The sequence below is a fragment of the Tympanuchus pallidicinctus genome, unplaced genomic scaffold, assembly GCF_026119805.1.
Source record: "Tympanuchus pallidicinctus isolate F22 unplaced genomic scaffold, pur_lepc_1.0 scaffold22, whole genome shotgun sequence".
Lineage (NCBI taxonomy): Eukaryota > Metazoa > Chordata > Aves > Galliformes > Phasianidae > Tympanuchus > Tympanuchus pallidicinctus.
Window position 1 is genome coordinate 12,033,389 of NW_026294739.1, and position 17,477 is coordinate 12,050,865.

Consider the following 17,477-nt stretch of genomic DNA (forward strand, 5'->3'; position numbering starts at 1 on the left):
GTACATTTGCTGTGAGATATGTATATATGGGATATACGTATCTCATATATGGGATATGCATATGGTATGTGGGAGGGTAAACATCAATGCAAGAGTTTGTCATCACAGCGAAGCAGGCTGCGTATTCCTCTGCTTCAGTAATGCAACTGAAAAGCAATTACTAACGTAGCTGATAGTGCCAGCGTTTCTGATTTTAATATACTTGGCTGGTTTGAGCTACGTAGGAAACTCTGTGTTGCTTTGCAAGGTATGGTTGGTCTTCCAGAATAATATTCCTGGAGTGGGAACTAGCTGAAATGAGCCAAATGAGCTTGGCTCATTTCTGGTGGTGGAAGCCATACACACCATCATACTGATTCTCATATGATACTTGAGTGCTCATCTGGTGCTGCAGTATGTCTGCTATTTGATATTAGAACTGCTACTCTTTCTTCCTGTCTTTTCTTGAATGTATCATGTGTGCCTTTTAATTTATTCTGGTGTTAAATGGTAAAGCAGTGTTTCAGTATTTTTGTACATAAAATCTGCACTTTAGTGAAAACATTGCTTGGAAAGAGGATTTCCAGAATTAAACTTTAAAGTAAGATTTTAAAAGAATAAGGTTTACAGCATTAAATATTTTAATGCAGCATACGAACTAAAGGGGCACTTTATTTTACTCTATTTTTGTATGTAATAGTTTTGTTATGTAATATAGTAAAAATCAGAGCCACAACGATTCTTACAAAAATAGCTTTTTTCTTTCAAGTTTATTTAAGAGAACTAAATATGGCAACTTGAACTGCAGTAGTAGTTCACAAATGGAACCCGTGTCTGTATTAAAAGTCTCATTTCTTGCATCATACTAGTTTGATTCTGATTTGTGCTCCTCAAACCTTGTCTTGGGATGGATCTTGCAACTTCTTCCGTTCTGTGCTTATTCTCCATTGCAAGCAGTTACCAGAAACTTGTGGTAAAGTGTTGTGTGCCTGTTTCATCTCTAGAATGTACTTGAAACTAAACCTGAAAACCAAAAGAGATTTCACTAGAATGAAAGCTTCCTAGCAGAGTAGTGCAGAATTTCTTTGTCTCTTAAAGCCTGCACAGAATTGTCACTGCTGCACTTCTGTATGACCCCACGTACCGTGTGAAGTATCTGCAGAAGGTCAGTTATCGCTTCTGAGAGCGTTTTCAAGTGAATGCAGCCTCATCTCCAATATTTGAAATGTAGAATGGTTCTGATATTGGAAACGTGCTCTAAAAAGATGGAAAACAGAGCAGTGTAACTTCTCGCACAATAAACCCTTTCTAAAACTGTCCTTTTGAAAGGAGAGGTGGAATTGTGATTTGTGTGCAGTCCTGCTGCTGGGGGAGGGGAGGGGAGGGGAAAAGGAGGGGCTAAGAATCGCATTCAACCTACGTGATAACAGATATTGTTAGGTTGATTTCTCTGTCGTGTTTTAATCGAGTCGTCAGCAGGGAGCAGTGATGCTGGGATCTTGTCCCATGTGGCCATCTGCTGTGGGAAGACAGGAAAATCTGGATGGCTGAATATTTCCTGCCTGGGCTGAATGCTTTACGCATGTAGTTCCCTTTGAAGTCAGTGGGGTGTGGTTAATGTTTTAAAACTCAAGCAGAACTCAAGGCCTAAAATGTTGCAGCAGATGGAAAACAAGCCACTTCAAAATGGTAGAAGAATGACCTGTCAATGACTCAAGAAGTAGTTTCTCTTGAATGTGATTTTCCAGTTTGGAGAGAGATGGGGAGACAGAGCAGGTGCAAATCACTGCCTTGCCTTACTCTGGAATAGAGCTGTTCTTGTTGTCAGGTTGTTCTTAAACATAAAGGGTGAAGATAAGAAACACTGGAAAATGTTTAAGGAAGGTATTGTTACTCTTAGAGATAAACCTAGAGGATATAATAGATGTCCAATGATGCAGTACAAATTTATACTTGCTGAAGTAGTAGTTTTACGAGCAACAACTAATTACTTAGGATTGCTTTTTATGGTATTGCTTGCTAATTGTTTCTTTCATGGGGAGTTCTGTCTGGCTGTTAGACTTCTGGCCTCTGTTTCCCAGCAAAGCTTCATTTACGCCGTAATTCTGACTTCCTGAGCAGAGTCTTGGTTAACACGTCCTGTCAAAAATGACTTTTGTTCTTTGATAGCTAATGAACATTTTTTGTTTTACATTGCTTTAAAATGCTTGCACTTTTCCTTTCTAACTCTGGACTTTCCTCTGTGCGGCTGCCTTTGAGGTACTATTGCAGGTATAGTTTGGCTTTGTTTAATTTGCTTCTACAGAACGTGCATGCAGTAAACAGTCTCAGAGTTCACATCAGCGTCATTCCATCTATAAGCAGTCCTTACCCCATTAATATATGTTTTTACAGTGATTGGAAACATGGTAGGGCGTTTGTGTAGTGATGGGTGATGTTTCAAACATTTGTGATAACGAACTGTTTCCTTTCTTCTCTTCTTTTAGGAGATGAAATTTATCAGGACATTTTTCGTGACTTTTCTCAAATGGCATCAAATAATCCAGAGAAGCTAAACCGTTTCCAGCAGTCAGATTCCCAGAAGCCTTAAGTGTCAAGAAGGAAAAGAATCTGCTCCTTACAGTGCAAGTCGTCTTTACGTTAAGAGAATGAATTACCTGTGTTTTGTTAGCTTGGATAAAATGACCACTCTAAATGTAGCTGTAGATTGCGGTAGCTGAGGAATTGTATACAAGTTTTTATGTTGTACAGGACATATACCTCAGCAGCTGAAAAATATGTATATTATTAAAAAAAAAGGAATACCTGCTAGCTCAGTATAGAAATAGTACCTGTTAGCAAGTACCACGTTCATCTGTGACTCGTGTGTGAAGTTAGCAGAGCACAGCTGTGTGTGTTGCAGATGGTCACCGAGGGTTCGGATCAGCTTTGCTCGTCGGTATCCTCTGCTGTCACCTGTCTCACTATTGCCATAAAGATGCACCTCTGACAAGAAGGTCTAGGTTGCATTTTCTTGGACTGTTTGGAAGGGAAATCAGGTAATGACTTGCTGAATCGTCCTTCTGCCTGTGGGTCTGTAACGTACAGCATTCTCCTGTTCCTGTGCTGAAGCTGGTTAGAGGCAGGCTGTTAATAACAAGGTGTGGGAGCTTTTCTCTTTTTCAAGCTCTTTGGCAGTGGAAGCTTTAACACCAGGCTGGCCTTTATGCTGGTGACTGCAGGTCAGTCACAGTAGGTGTATATCCCGAAGGACCAAATTTCTAAGAGTAGTTTATGTTTTTCTTTTTTCTTTTTATTTCCCTTTCTAAAATTAAGACTTGCTGTGAAGGAAGTAACTTTTAAATGAGCACTTGGAACCTTTCATGAGGAAAAATAAATGTAATCCTGCTGGACATTGTCTGGGTTTTGTCAGTATTTTGATATCTGGACATGAAAATTGAGATGTTGAAGTAAAAAATGGAAAGCTGAAAGTGTTGTGCAGAACAATCATGCAAAGGCTGTTTGTCACCTCTGCTGTTCTCACTGCTAGCCCTAAGCTGTGTGTATAAAACTCCATACTGTAATACAGCCATCCTAAATTCAGGTCAATCAAGCATGGTGTAATATACACGTCTTTGCAGATTTTACTTACATGTCTAAGCTAACATTTGCAGAAGGAAGTCTAGGAATTTTGCTGCACGTTCTTGCAAAGTAACAAATGAGTGCAGTCTGCAGCTGTATTGAAGGCAGCAACACAAACTGCTTGTTTCAGTCAGCTCCACTCTGATGTGCGTGCATAAATGGTGGCTGTAGGTATGTGTCAGGTTAGGTAGTGCCTAGATCATCGTCACCTGAAGCCATAAGGCACTCAGTGCAGTTCTTTATGCTGTATTTTCCCCAAGGAAAACTTGAGGAGAATTTTTAGTTACATCCTTGTGTGTTTCTTGTTCTGTTAGCTGCAGCACTATGCTGGCCTTCTGTATATGTAGGAAAAGAATGGGGTTTTTCCAAGTTGCTTAATAACCAAAATTGGGCAAAGAATTTTTGTAGGTTATGGTAAAGTAAAACTTTTTAGCACGTTAATATTTAACAAAGCTTTTCACATATATATTATTTTGCAGAAAATGTATAGCCATGCATTTAATCTGAATGATTCTTGATGCAAAGTTAATAACATCTGAAAAGTGAGCAGTAAGTTTTCCAAGCAAAAGAATCTTAAAAACGGTTTTTGCTTCATGTGTGGTGTAATTATGTTAGGAAAAGCAGATTCTGTCCACTTCAAGGGTGAGTTTAGTTGAATAATAAGCAACTTAATAGAAATTACTGCCTATAGATGATTCATAACCTTTTTAAATAATTGTCTATGAAATGCTAATGTACTTTCTAATCTGTATTTAACAGCAGTGAATGTTCTGTTAGTAGATTTTAGAGGAAGTTAAATGTCCCATGCACAGACGGACCATGTAAGATACAGCTCTGTATGGAGTACACTTTACACATAGATTTCTTTTTTCTAAAGATGTGTGTCCTCTGCTGCCTACAGGACAGGCAGTGTGCAGTGTGATTGCTTGTAAAGCAAAGCTCCCTACAGCTTAGTGGCATAATCTGTCTCAATCCTTGCTGCTGAGACACCCAATCCACAAGGGTATCTTCCTTCCCAGCCACAAAAATCTGTCAAACTTTGCAGGATAATTTCCTGTCAACAAAAGCTTCTTCCCTTGCTCTGCAGATCAGTGTGCATTCTGACTCTGGAAAGCAGTATCAAACTGTTCATGCTGATGAGCGAGGAACATAGCTGATCTTTAGGTCTGATGACTCTTTCAGGAGATTGGAAGTTTCAGTGGATCAGGGATTAGGTGCAGCACTTGTGATCCCGCAGCCTTGTTCCCTGATCTTTTTAGGTACACTAGGAAGTCACTTGCAAGGTCAGGTGCAATACATACGTTAAGGTCTTGCTCATCAGTAAAAATGAATGTGTCATTAAGCTGCATGCAGTGCAGTGAGGGTGTCCCAGCAGATGCTGGCAGGCTCAGCACTCCAGGGCCTCTGCCTTGGAGGATTCAGCCCTCAGTAAGAGAAAGCATGATTAATTCCTGTGCTCAGATATGGATTTCCTTGAGTTCTGGATTGAGTGCTGATGTTCTGTTCAGTAATTCTAGGAAACTTTTATTTTTATAACAATATAAATCTGGGCAGAACTTCAGTGATAGGCAGTAGGGTTCCCCTGCTGGTTAGCACGTTGTACCTTATACCAGATAATGGAAAACTTCAATTCATGTTTCTCCTCTAAGAATGAGCACGTATTCTAATGCATCTTAATTTCAGAAGTATAATTTCCTTATGTTGCATGTGAAGATGGTATCTGTGGTGTCTCCTATTGTTTTCATTGTTCATAAGGTTTCATGTTTTGTTAATGTTGGTACAATGCATGTAAACAAACTTATAAATCCTCTTTCTGCATAATGCTACTGAATGGTATTAGACGTACTGGGCTGTGCTCCCTTAACTTCGGGTGAAGGCGGTGGGTTGCAGACATCCTGCCTGCTTCTGCCGGCTGCCCAACTGCAGCCTGAGCGCATTTCGCTTGCTGGTTGGTGTGTTGGAAGCCTTCAGCCTCCTCCCTGTTGGCGCCTAACCCAAGTGCTTGCTGGCATTGGGGTGGGCTCTGCCCCCTCATTTCAGAGGCTTTGGCTTGTAGCCTTCCGGGCTTCATTGCCACGTGTCATCCCTTAGCTGCGTTATAAGGAATCCTGTATTAGCGCCGCTTTTTTCACTCCCTGGAGTTGTGTGTTTGATCCATTTATATGCAGAGCTGAAGTAGTTTCAGAAAATGCAACCTGACCTTCCGCACGTCAGCACCTCCCCCTAGGAAAGGAGAATTCTCCTGCCTTGCAGCGACGTCGGTACGCGTTACCTGAATCACTGCTCTACCACGGATAACTTTGCATCACCCAAGGAAAAAGGAGAGAGGGGGAATCAGCCCAGCACGGCCCAGACGTTCGCACCGCGCCGCGCTTTGTTCGCGGCCGTTCCGCGCCCCCAGCAGGCGCCGCCTCCGAGCGCGGGGCGGGGCGGGGCCGCAGCATGGCGGCGGGCGGCGGGTAGCGGCGGGATGGGCTGGGCGCGCTCGCAGCCGTGCGCGCTGGCGCTGGCGGCGGCCCTGGCCGTGTGCGCCTTCTACTACCTGGGCGGCGGCGGGGAGACCTTCTCCAGCGCCACCCGCCGCCTCCGCGCCACGCGGGCCGCCGCGCCGCCCGCCACGCCGCCCGGCCCGGCCCGCCGCGAGAGGACGGCGGCAGGAGGAGAGGCGGGCCGGGCGCTGCACCTCCTGATGATGTTCACCAAGGTGGAGCGCAGCCCGGCGCTGCGCGGTAAGGGCCAGGCCGCGCTGCGCTCCCTGCTGCGCCACGGACGGCTGCGCCGCGGGGACGGGCTGCACCTCCACCTCGTCACCGACAGCGCCAGCAGAGACGTCGGCGAGGAGCTGCTGCGGGACGCCATGCGCGGCGCCGCCTTCCGCTACCAGGTGAGGCGGGGGGGAAGGCGGGGGAGGGGAGGGGCGGCCGGGTCCCCGCCCCGTTCCCGGGCTCGGTGCGTGCCCGGCCCGCTGCAGCCGGGTGCCTGCCGGGCGTGCGCTGCTCGGAGCCCTGCGGCACTAACGGAGCGCGTCCTTCAATGTTAGCTGGACTGCTAGAAGAGCCGGGGCTGTGTCCGCAGATGGAACCTCGGTGGTGTTCGTACCAAGGATTCCTCGGTAAATAATGCCGTCTCCTGACAGCGCTCGGTCAGGTGCTTAGCGCTGCGGTACGCTCGCTGTGGCCAGCAGCGGGCTGCGGTCCGTTGCCCGGCTGTAGGCGGGAGCTGCTGGCACGGACAGCCTCCATGTCAGCTCCTACACGTGCATCTGTGCCCTCGGTGCCAGCAGCTCCCGGGGCGCTCGCAGCGGCAAGCTGGCAGAAAATAGCAGCACAGACACAAGGGGAGCTTGCAGCTCTTGTGCTGCTGCAATTCTGAAGAAGGCGGACTCTCAGTGCAGTCTTCTGGTAGCTCCAGCAGTAACCGTCTCTGGCCTGAGGCCTCTCCTGGCTTCCCTCAGGTGCTCCCAGGGCGCTTTCCTGGTCTTTATGCCGCTTTCCCAGAGCAGGTGCAGAGCTGAGGCCTGCTGAGTGCCTGGAGAGCAGCTGGAGCCACAGGACAGGGCTGCTGAGCCCCAAGCTGTGCTTCTGCTTCATGCGGAGCACTGGGGTTTTGGAACTGTCTTTGCCCGGCCCTCCCAGCAGAGGTGGGACCAGATAGAATCTCTGCTAGAGTGAAGGAATCAGAGAACCTTCCCCTGGGGAAAGTATCAGGTCAGCTCTCATCACTCCCTGGGCACATTTGCAACTTCAGGCACTTAAAAAGATCTCTGGAGAGTGCAAAAGCAGGCTGCAGCATCCCCACCGTGTGCAGACAGCGAGAGCAGGGTGCTTTGGGGTGCACAGCAGTGTGCATGGAACAGCATCTGCACAAGACTCTGTGCTGCACTGAGGGCTGGCCTCAGCTGTCCCAGGGCCTGCGATCTGAATTGCCTCGGGAGCACCGGCTGCATGCAGATGTGTCCCAGATGCTAGCCGTGCCAGCAGATGGAGCCAGAGCTCCACAGCACAGCGCTGCATGGAGCCATGAGCGGCAAGCAAGCAGCATTGCTGCACAAAGGACTCACAGCCTGCCTGCCTGGGCTCTGCCAGCAGCATTGGCCTGTGCTATGCCCTGTGCACCCCAAGCAGCACCTGCCCTCAATGTTTGCTACACTCAGTGACTTGTTCAGGTGGTTCCCTCCATGGGTACCACGCAGTGCCAACGCATGCCCTTCTCAAGCTAATTTTTAGAGCCCTCTCCTGGGACCGCTGCTTTTCTGCCTATGCAATTCAGTGGTAGGAGATCTGGACGTTTGCAGCTGCCTCTGGACACAGAGCAGAGGTGTCCTGCAGCCACCAGCAGCTGCTCTAGAAGGAGGCTGGAGCCCCACAGCACAGTCCTGAGGGCTGGCTTTCAGGAAGCCTCGCTCTGGTTTCTACAAGTCAGCGCTTCTCACTTGGGCAGGCCCAGCCCTGTGTTCACAGCTCCATCCCTTCTGTGGGATGTGGTTATCAGCCACCTCAGTGAGGGCCTGTGGGAACCACAGTGGGGCTGTGGGGGAAGCCTGAGCTCTCCTCCTCCTCCTCCTCTGTGGGTCTGGCACACACCGCCAAGCTGCCCGTCACCCTGTTCTTATGGGATTGCTGCAAAGGTGCCCGCACCAGAAGGAGGGAAGCAAAAAGAGAAACTGAGTGTATGGCAGTTGTTTACTGGTGAACCAATTGAAGAGGTCCTTTCTCGGTGTGAGATGTGTTTATAAAATGTGTTTGTGTAGGAAACCCATAGGAAACCCACAGAACTTAGTTTTCTTGATGTCCTCAGTGAACTCACTCAGATTTAGCTACAGGGGTTTACTGAAAGCTGCTCCACAAATAAATAGTGAAGCACAAAATTAGTAACAGATAAACAGGCTGTGCTCAAGTGAGAGGAGAGGAGAGCCCTCTGCAGTGCTGAGGAAGGAAGATTCCTTGTGTCAGGAGTTTGCTTTGCAGAAATGCCTCACCAAAGGATGGGCAAGAGGAACACATTTTCCACTGTTTTCTGTGGAAGCAGAGGGAAGACACATTGCTGTGTCTGGAGTTTCAGGAGTGCTTTTCCCACAGTTCTAATCAGAGGTGATTAGAATTGGGTTGAACTCACTTTTTTCACCCCTACTGTGCTGTTTGTCATCTCCTCAGGTGGGAGAAGATTGAAGCCTGGCAGCTTCCATGGGGAGCCAGCACATGGTGCTGCAGCTGTGCTGCTGTGCTGTGTGTTTCTGCAGCGATCCCAGTGCTGCTGCTGAGGAAACAGCTGGTTTCCTGTGCCATGGCACTGTGTCCTGGGTGAGATGCTCCTGGTAACTGAGCTGTGATTGGGGCAACAATTTCAGCAACAAAGTGTGGAAGGACAAAGCTCCGGGCAGCTTCCTGCTGCTGCACCAGCCTGTTGGTATCAGAGCATCCCCTGCTGCGTCCCACACACAGCACAGCTGCCACATCAGCTCAGGCTGCAGTGGTTGATTTTGAGGAATTGAAATAAAAGAAAAAAGCAATACTCTAACCTAAGTATTTACACGTATAGTGCACTCTTCCTAGCTTTTAGCAGAGGAAGTTTTATTAGGGAAGAGGAGCGAAACCATAGAATTATTGAATAGTTTAGTTTGGAAGGGAGCTGTGTGGATCATGGGTCTGGCGCGGCCAGCTAGGAGAAGTATCTCAGCATCCCTCAACAGAAATAAAACACTGGTGCTGTGTTGCGTCCTCACTGGTGTTCAGTTCCTGCTGGAATTTTCTTGCTTTCTCCTGCCTGAAGAAGGCAGCATGACCTCAGGTCTCCAGCTCAGAGTTGCTGAACTCTCTAATCTGCACCACGGTCGTGTCCCTTGGGTCTGTTCATTACACTGGAAGTTCCTCCAGTTATCTGGTGTGATTCAGTGACCTGCATCATTCTCTGTGTATAATAATGAGCATCGGCCCGCAAGAAAGTTCCCATTCATCTGACTTGGGCTGAAATTAATTATGAGCTTGTAAAATTTCGTTAGCTGACAGTTTATTTACAGTTGATCCTGGTTGGAGCAGATGTGGTTTGCCTCACCGCTGAGCTTTCAAGTGACTCCTGAAAACTAAGTGCAGTGGGCTGCTGAGGTGTTTGGTTTGGTTCTGTTTTAGAAGTTGGTCTGTATTCTGTCGAGTGTGCTCACACAACACAGGCTGTAATAGAATGCCAGGGGTCCGTGTGCCCTGGGTCCTGGTTCTGGCCGTAGCAATGCTACCCGCCTGGCTCCAGCATGGCACAGGGCACCCAGTCCCTTGGCTGCTTGTCACAGCACGGAGGAGCTCCCACTAGAAGAGATGTTCAGCTCTGCAGTAAATGCTCAATGTCCGGATTTTTCCCAGCTTGCCATGTCCTGCCCTCCTGTCCCTCCCAGCCCCAATGGAGACGTGCTGTGCAGCTTTCTTCACTGCTGGGCTGAGGTTCAGGAAATCCGGGCTCGGTTCCTGGCCGTGTCACAGCCTGCCTTTGTGGCAGGGAGCAAGTCTCGGTCCTCAGGGTGCGTGACGTGGGCTGGCTTGCCTCAGAGCTGCAGGATGCCAGAGCCTGGGGTGAGCTGTCACCTCCCTGATTGACTCCATATGGAGGCCAGATATGTGGTTACATTTCTGCGGAGTCAGCAGCTGGGACCAGAGGCTGCGAGAAGATATCAGTCAAACATTTGATGGAGCCTCTCCATGCCTTTCTCACGTTTATGGCGTAGCCATAAAAATCCTCCCCTCCTGTCCTTGCTGCACCTAGCTGCCTGCTGTGGCAGGTGTGCACGTTGTGCAGCTGGAACAGCAGCGAGCTGCACTGGGGCTTTGCAGCCTCCCACCTGTGTGCTGAGCTGAGGCTGCTGGGGGTGGCTGGGGGTCATGGCTGAGCGGTGCTTCTGCTGTCTCTCTTAGGTAATAATCCACGATGTCAGCGAGCTGACAGAGAAGCTGTTTCCAATCGTTGAAGCCATGCAGAAACACTTCAGTGCTGGATCAGGAACCTACTACAGCGACTCGATTTTCTTCTTGTCTGTCGCAATGCATCGGATCATGCCCAAAGGTAAGCCCCAGCTGAGCTGCAGGCACTGCCTGTATGTGTGTGCTATGTGACATGCAGAGTTAACAGGCATCTGTGAGAAGAGGCTAAGTCACTGGGGGATGGCAGGAGGTTTCTGTGCCATACAGCAGGCTGGTGCTGCCCTCACACCTCAAGGTGTTAGAGAAGGCAGGACTGGAACTGACCTGGCCACATGCAGCTGTGTATTTGTATGTGTGTTTTTACAACCTCCCTTCCCCTTGGCGTGTCAGCAGGAAGAGGTGCCACGTGCTGCAGCACAGTGAGGGTGCTGCCTGCCTGCCAGTGTCAGCTGTGCGGTTACTGCGCGCACCTTCCCTTCCTGTGGCTTTGATGAGCTCTTAGGAGGCTTTGCTGGTTAACAGCCACTGATCACTTACTTTCCTTATTGTGTTTTCACTGTTATTGAGAGAGGAAACAACAGTAAATCTGCAAGAAAAGGAGGCACCTGGCAAAGGGAGCTTGGTCCAGTTGCCCCACTTTCCTCCCCAGCTGTGTGCACTTATTTCTCCTAGGACCTACGTGCTCTGTAGCCTTGGATCAGTCAGCAGTTTTGCTGCCTTCCCGTCTCTCTCATTTTGTAGGTCAGGATTGTTTTTCTTATACTGAGGTCAGGGCTGGGAGAAAGACTGGAGGCTTTTCCTTAAGAGCAGTGGCCAACGGTCACGTTGCTGTTGGCTTTTATTCCCTCAGAAGCAGAGTGCTGAATGTGAGCAGTCACGCATCAGCGCAACAAGGGCTGAGCCCTGGGGCACAGTGTGAGGGGTCTGTGCCCTCTGCTCAGCAGGATGGGTCGCACACCTGAGCCCTTGTGTGGAGCTCACCCAGCCCTGCCCATGGGAGCACAGCTCCTCCCAGCATGATGCACGTGGTTTGTGTTCTCTGGGCCGCCTCCGCGTGGGGTCTGGTCTGAGAGGGAGCCATTTGGGAAGCCCTCCCCATGAGAGTTACATGCAGAGGGGCCTTCTTGGGGCCTGGTATGTCCTGTAGCCTCTGTGGTTTCACAAACAGTGTTTGCTTGTCAGACAAGGAGGAAGTGGAGCAGACGCTCCTTTCCTTCCTGTGTTCCCAGACCATCCTTTTGGGGAGGGTCACCATGACAGTCATGCGCTGCAGAGGCACTGGCAGAGGCCTGGGTCATCCCACTGTGAGGCCTGCAGCCCACTGCCCTGCTGCTGTGGGGGCACAGGCAGGTGGGTGCAGTGTCTGGGGGCTCTCTGATGTCAGTGCTCCCCACGGCACCCTGCAGGCTGCCCGCTGTGCTGGTGAAGGTGCAGCACTACTGCAGAACAGCCACTGAGCTCAGAGGTTCATTGCTGCTGAGAATGGGAGTCAAGTTTTCTCTCTGTAGATTGACTCCCCATTCATCATATTCCTTCCTGAGTTGCATGGTGTCCATCCAAGAAGCAGACAGATATCCTTCTCCCTAGAGTCCTGGAAGGCCTCGTGCTCACCCATGCTCCATGTCTCCAGGATCCAGCAGCAGCTTCCCAAACATCTGCTGAGCGTGTGCTGAAGGCAGCAGATTGCTTCTGGCCACCCTAGCAGCCCCCAGCTGCCCCAGCCCCATGCCTGGCACGCTGCAGGTACAGCTGCAGGCTGCACTGTGCTGCAGGCACTTGAAGCTGCCTATGAGCAGTGCAGCTGGGCACGTGGCAGCGGCCCGCTCCTGCTGCATGCCAGTGGCATCTCTCTTCCCTCGACTCTCTCAGCTGGCACCCAACACTTCCTCCGCAGCCGGAGCAGAAGCTTGTGCTGGCTGCTGCCCAGGCATAACATTTCCTGCAATCTTGCCACCACAAATTTCAGGCAAAGCCTTTCTCTTGCTGAGCTGTGAGCTAAATGTGGAGGATGCTGACTTTGTGGCCATGTGTCACTCGTGGCATGGAGCAATGGGGATAAACTGAAACATGAGAAATTCTGCTTACCTATAAGAAAAAACTACTTTTCAGTGAGGATAGTGAAGGACCAGGCCCAGGGAGTGCTGTGTCTTCTTCCTTGGAGGTCCTTAGAGGTGAAGTGGGCGATGGCCTGGGCTGTGGTTGACCTGCTTTGGGCAGGGGTAGGACTGGGCAACCTCAAGAGGTCCCATCCAACGTTGGCTGTGCTGTTATTCTCATCCAACGTTGGCTGTGCTGTTATTCTCTGGTTTTAAGTGAATGTGCTGTACCCAGCTCTTTATTAGCCTTTGGTAATTTTTTTGTCTAGTGATGTCTGCATCATGAGTGCTCTGAAGTCTGTTGAATACAAATGACAGCATTAGTTCTGTCTAGTTCACTTGCTCTGTACCTCTGCTGCATCTTTACTGTGTGCTGAAGACACCCATATTATACAGTCTACCAGCCAAAACCTGTTCAGACATACTGAGATGTTTTTCCTTGGTTCACCAACTGTGGGCAGTTTTGTCTCCTGAAAAGCTTGCTTGCTGTCTGTCATTTTGACAGGGGCTTGCAATGGCCTCTTTGGCACACAGGATGTATAAAGAGGCATTTTACAGTTTCATGAGTTTAGTTTTTGTTTCAGAAGCTGCTAGTAAAGCTGATTTATATTTCCCTTTCAAGGGAGGTCAGATGCAGAGCAGGGTGCCTGAAGCACTGGGTGATTTACGGCCTGGCAGGGCTTCCCAGCCCAATCCCTGCTTCCCGGCTGTGCAGTGGGGTTTGGCAGGAGGCAGCAAGCATACAGAGGGCTGGCAGTGCCCCAGGGCTGCTCCTGCTGCTCTGTGTCTGCAGGCTGGGCTGGGTGCCTGCTTCTTCATCTCCACTGCAGCTCAGCCACCTTAGATGTGAACTGCATGAAGAACTGGCAATTCTACTCGGTCTGTATTCTTTTACCCACCTGTTTTTATGTGCAAATGTAAGAGCCTTCTGACTGGGGACAGGGAGGGCTATGCATTCGCTGTCCCCTGAAAACTCATGCATGGTGTAGGAATGGTGCTGTGTTCCCAACTTCCTTCCTGGCCTTGCCTCATTTCTCTGGAAGATTGGGGAACCAGTCCCTGGTAGAAGCCACTTTGCTAAGGTGGAAGGTAAGTGTTTGAAGCTCCATTTTCCTGCACTAGCATGTATTTATTCTGGTGCATTTTGGTTCCACCTCACCCTGCGTCTCTGCAGGCGTGGCTGGCTCCTGAGCTTCAGCACCAGTTTTTGTGGGACCTGGATTTAATTGCATGGTCCAGCAGAAATGAAAGCTGTGATTTGAATATTAAATTCTCTCTTGTGTGTTTGCATTTGTGTCAATGTCTGAACGTTCTTATGAGAGCTCAGAACGCTTGCGTTTAAGTTGCCTGGCTTTAGGTTCCCAGGTTCATCGTTTTGAGATGAAATGGCATTTCTGGCCTCCCATAACTTAGTGCTTTGTTTGAAGCTGCAGGTCTGGGATGGTGCAGTGACTTTGCAGATTGATGGCGCTCAAAAGCTGAACAGCAGTTGTTTTATTTTTAAAGATCTTTGTAGAACATATGCATGGTAGTGTGTGTATTGCAATGAGAGTAAATGTTTTGTGCCACTCAGCTGTTCTGGTTTTCACTGCTGCTTTGGATCCTTGCCCACAAAACTTTGCGTCTAAAACCTGCAGCTGCCAAAGTATAATATAACAGCCTCTTAGCTGCTGTAAATCATGTAACTCTCTCGCCTTTAATGTCTTACATTGGTGGAGTTAACCTGATTTAAACCAGCTGGGGAGCTGGTATGCAGTGTGCAGCAGCGCAGACTGCGTAACTCTCATCTGTGCCTGCGACTCATAAATCCTGTTTCAATGCAGCATGGCCAGGCCTGAGGGGCTGGGGGAGGAGCGGTGCATTTCAGTGATTCTGGGATGGAGAAGTGCTGGGAAAGTTACAGAGAGGACGAGCAGGGTTCAGTCTTAGCAATGCCAGAATGAAATGGTCCTGGGATCTGCACTGCTCAGGCTGGAGAGGCTGTCTCTGAGCTAGAAGGAGAAACTAGACTGGCAGGGAGTAAGGCGGATAAGCAATTCATATTTGAGTAGCTCTTTTGTGGCCCAGCTCAGGTTGATGTCCCTGTAATCCTGATGCTACAGGGCTTGGTCTCGGTGAGCCTTAGAGCAGGACCCCAGCCCTTGGCCCCGGTGCTCTCAGGGAGAGCTGTCTCAGCAGCATCCACCTTCCTCATGCTGCCTCTCTTCAACTCATACATGCTAAGCTGCAGCCACATCCTGGCTGTGTGTGAAAAAGAGATGCCAGTCCTTCTGTTTCACTGCCCCACTGCATTTCCATTCAGGTTTTCTGGCGTCGGATGAGATCATCTCATGCTGAAGTGCCATGTGGCTGAGGAGAACGGCTGGGGAGAGCAGTCAGAGCTGAGGCAGATGTGTGCTTTGTGATTTCTGTGGGCACGCAGCCGCTGGAGGTAGCACAGCACGAGAAGTATTGCTTCTCTCCGGTGTTGCATTCTCTCTACCTGCTCAGCTCTCTCGTAGTGTCATCCAGGAAACCTCTTCCCTGCTGTCCCCAGTGAAAAAGCAGCTTTCTTCTTTGTTGAGTGATTACATAGGCTCTGCTGTTTAGAGCTGCTGGCTCTTGCTTCAGCCATGTTTTGAGGAGGGTTTTTAGGCACAGGTTTTTAGGCCTGGCAGTGAGCCCCCCAAACAAGAGGAGGTGCTGCTCCATGGCAAAACTGGTCCTTGCATAAGCTACCCAAGGCCTTCTGCATGATGCTGTCAGCACCCCACAGCTGAGCTGGAATGTCCAAGTAACAACAAGGCAACAGTTAATCTGGGAGCCAGAAAGGATGATGTAGTGGAAGAAGCCATAAGTAGAGCCTGTTTGCTTTGGTTTTGCTGGCTGTTTGGCAACAGAATCACTGTGTTGGACAAGAGGGAAAGGAGCGAGGAAATAGGACTGGATGAAAAAGTGAAATCCAAGTTAATTTTGTCTGGAGCTTCTGCAGTTATCTGGCTAAAGTTCTCAATGAAGCATCTCTGTGGCTTATCTCTGTTGACTGGACCAAAGGAAATGTATCTGTTGGCTGCAGGGGAATCTTTGAAACTCAGCTTGGAGGTAATGTGTCATGTGCAGTTAGGGTATTTAGCAGAACTTGACTGAAGATGGCATATGACAAACTGGCGACAGCAGGGTTTCCTGGCTTTAAGAACAGCTGGCGGCCCTCCTGAGGGGGTTAGCATCATCTCTGTAAGTTAGCTCCCTCCTCCCTGCCCAGCACGTGTGGGGAAGCCTTTGGGGTTCCTCTCCCACTGACAGCTCAGCATGGAGGCAGAAGCCCTGATGAAGGCTGAGAGGTGAGCATGAAGTGGAAAGGGCCCCTGGGCTGTGCTGTTCCTGCAATGCAAGAGGTTAGCCTCGTGTGGCATCTTCCAGGCACTGGTGAAGCCCTGACTCATTAATCTTGGTGTTCTGGGTGGGCAGGGGAGGAGGGCAGCACTGTTTCTCTGAAGCTGATGGAATGCAGCTGAGCAGAGCTGTGGCTAGGATTTCTGCATAGAGAGCAGGGTGCCACAGAGGTTGGGTCCTTGCTCTGCTAATGAGGCTCTGTATCTTCACAAGGAGAGTTTAGAGCAGGATGGAATGTGAATATGTTGTTTAATTCAGTTAACAGAATCTCTTACTAGCACGTATCAGGCTTGGAGATCTCCAGAAAAGCAGCTCAACAGGATAGTTCCTTCCTCCTTGTGCCCAGCCTCTTTACTGCTTTGATGTCTGCTGCATCCTAGACATGACCCATGTGTATGTGGGAGGCTCTGAGAGCAGGCATCAGGTGTGAAGCTGGGATAAAGGGTGTCAAAGTAGCAGCCAGGGGATGAACACCATTCATTTCACTCGGTTTTATGTACTTGGAAAGCAGGGGGCCAAGGAGGGGAAGAGGGTAAATTGCTTCCTTTAATCAAGTGTTAGGAATCTGGGTAAGAGGCTAGATGTGTTGGGAAATAGTTGAGAGAAAATATGTGGTGAGAAAATACCTGACGTAATTATCACTACTGAAATTGGTGGGGTGATGCTTCTGACAAAATGATTAAAATCACCAGTTGCAGTGTTTGTTTAAGAAATGTGGAGGGAAGCAGGAGCTGGGTGGTGCTCTGCAGGGAAGACACAAGGAGGTGCACGCTGGATGCACACCCAGGAGCCTGATTTCCAGGTGCATCTGGTAAAGGCTGTTCATCAAAGGCTCATAAGGAAACCAAGCAGCAGTGGGAAAGGTTGGTAAGTTTTCATATGGCTAAATTAAGCGATCGGGGGAACAGAGTGAGCTGGCCATTATGCACTGCCTAAATTTACAGCACGCAATGTGGTGTGCTGGGAGAGGTTCTGAGGAAAGCAGTGGCTTTGTGCAGGAAGGAGTTATGGAGGGGCCCCTCTGCTCTGCAGACAGGCTGGCTGAGGGCTCACAGCTGGGGCTGCACAGCCATGAGCTGCAGAAGCAGAATTGTAACCAGAGGCATCACGGTTAGCAAGAGGCAGGCAGACAGAATGGGCTGTTAGTGCTCTGTGGAGCTCCTTGCTGCCACGTGTTGTAGGTGCTAAAATTGATCTGGGCATATGGAGATCTCTCGTGAAAGAAAATCACTGGAGGCTGCTCTGTGATAGATGTTGTCATGGGGAACAGGGCTGTGTATCTTGGGGTGACGCAGAGCCAGCGCTGGCAGGTGAGCAAACTGGGAAACATGGGGAAATGGCCCCAGCAGGGAGCTGTGCTGCTGGCTTTGCAGTGGGTGCCGTGGCCTGAGACCCCAGGATGGAAGTAGAAGAGCCAGTGATCTCCCCTGGGCTTGGACTCTGGGGCAGATCATCTCTCCAGCTCATTATCTACAGTTATCCTGGTTATTAAACGCAGACCAGA

General features: G+C 49.5%; 2 protein-coding genes across 6 annotated transcripts in view; both read left to right on the forward strand.

Moving 5' to 3' along the window:
* ACAP2 (ArfGAP with coiled-coil, ankyrin repeat and PH domains 2) overlaps positions 1 to 3,375 on the forward strand; it is a 55,830-nt gene extending 52,455 nt beyond the window's left edge. For all 3 annotated transcript variants that reach the window (XM_052685176.1, XM_052685177.1, XM_052685178.1), the window contains one exon: positions 2,466 to 3,375. In XM_052685176.1, the coding sequence (XP_052541136.1) occupies positions 2,466 to 2,569 (104 nt within the window). In that variant the 3' untranslated portion in view covers positions 2,570 to 3,375. The remainder of the gene's footprint in view (positions 1 to 2,465) is intronic.
* Positions 3,376 to 6,035: 2,660 nt separating this feature from the next.
* Positions 6,036 to 17,477, forward strand: part of XXYLT1 (xyloside xylosyltransferase 1) — a 36,039-nt gene continuing 24,597 nt past the window's right edge. Inside the window, exons 1-2 of one of the 3 annotated variants that reach the window (XM_052685180.1) lie at positions 6,036 to 6,484; positions 10,500 to 10,647. In XM_052685180.1, coding sequence (XP_052541140.1) covers positions 6,071 to 6,484; positions 10,500 to 10,647 — 562 coding nt within the window. In that variant the 5' untranslated portion in view covers positions 6,036 to 6,070. Of the gene's footprint in view, positions 6,485 to 6,691; positions 6,713 to 10,130; positions 10,161 to 10,499; positions 10,648 to 17,477 lie in introns of those variants that run through there. The other 2 variants (XM_052685182.1, XM_052685181.1) reach the window with 2 other exon arrangements.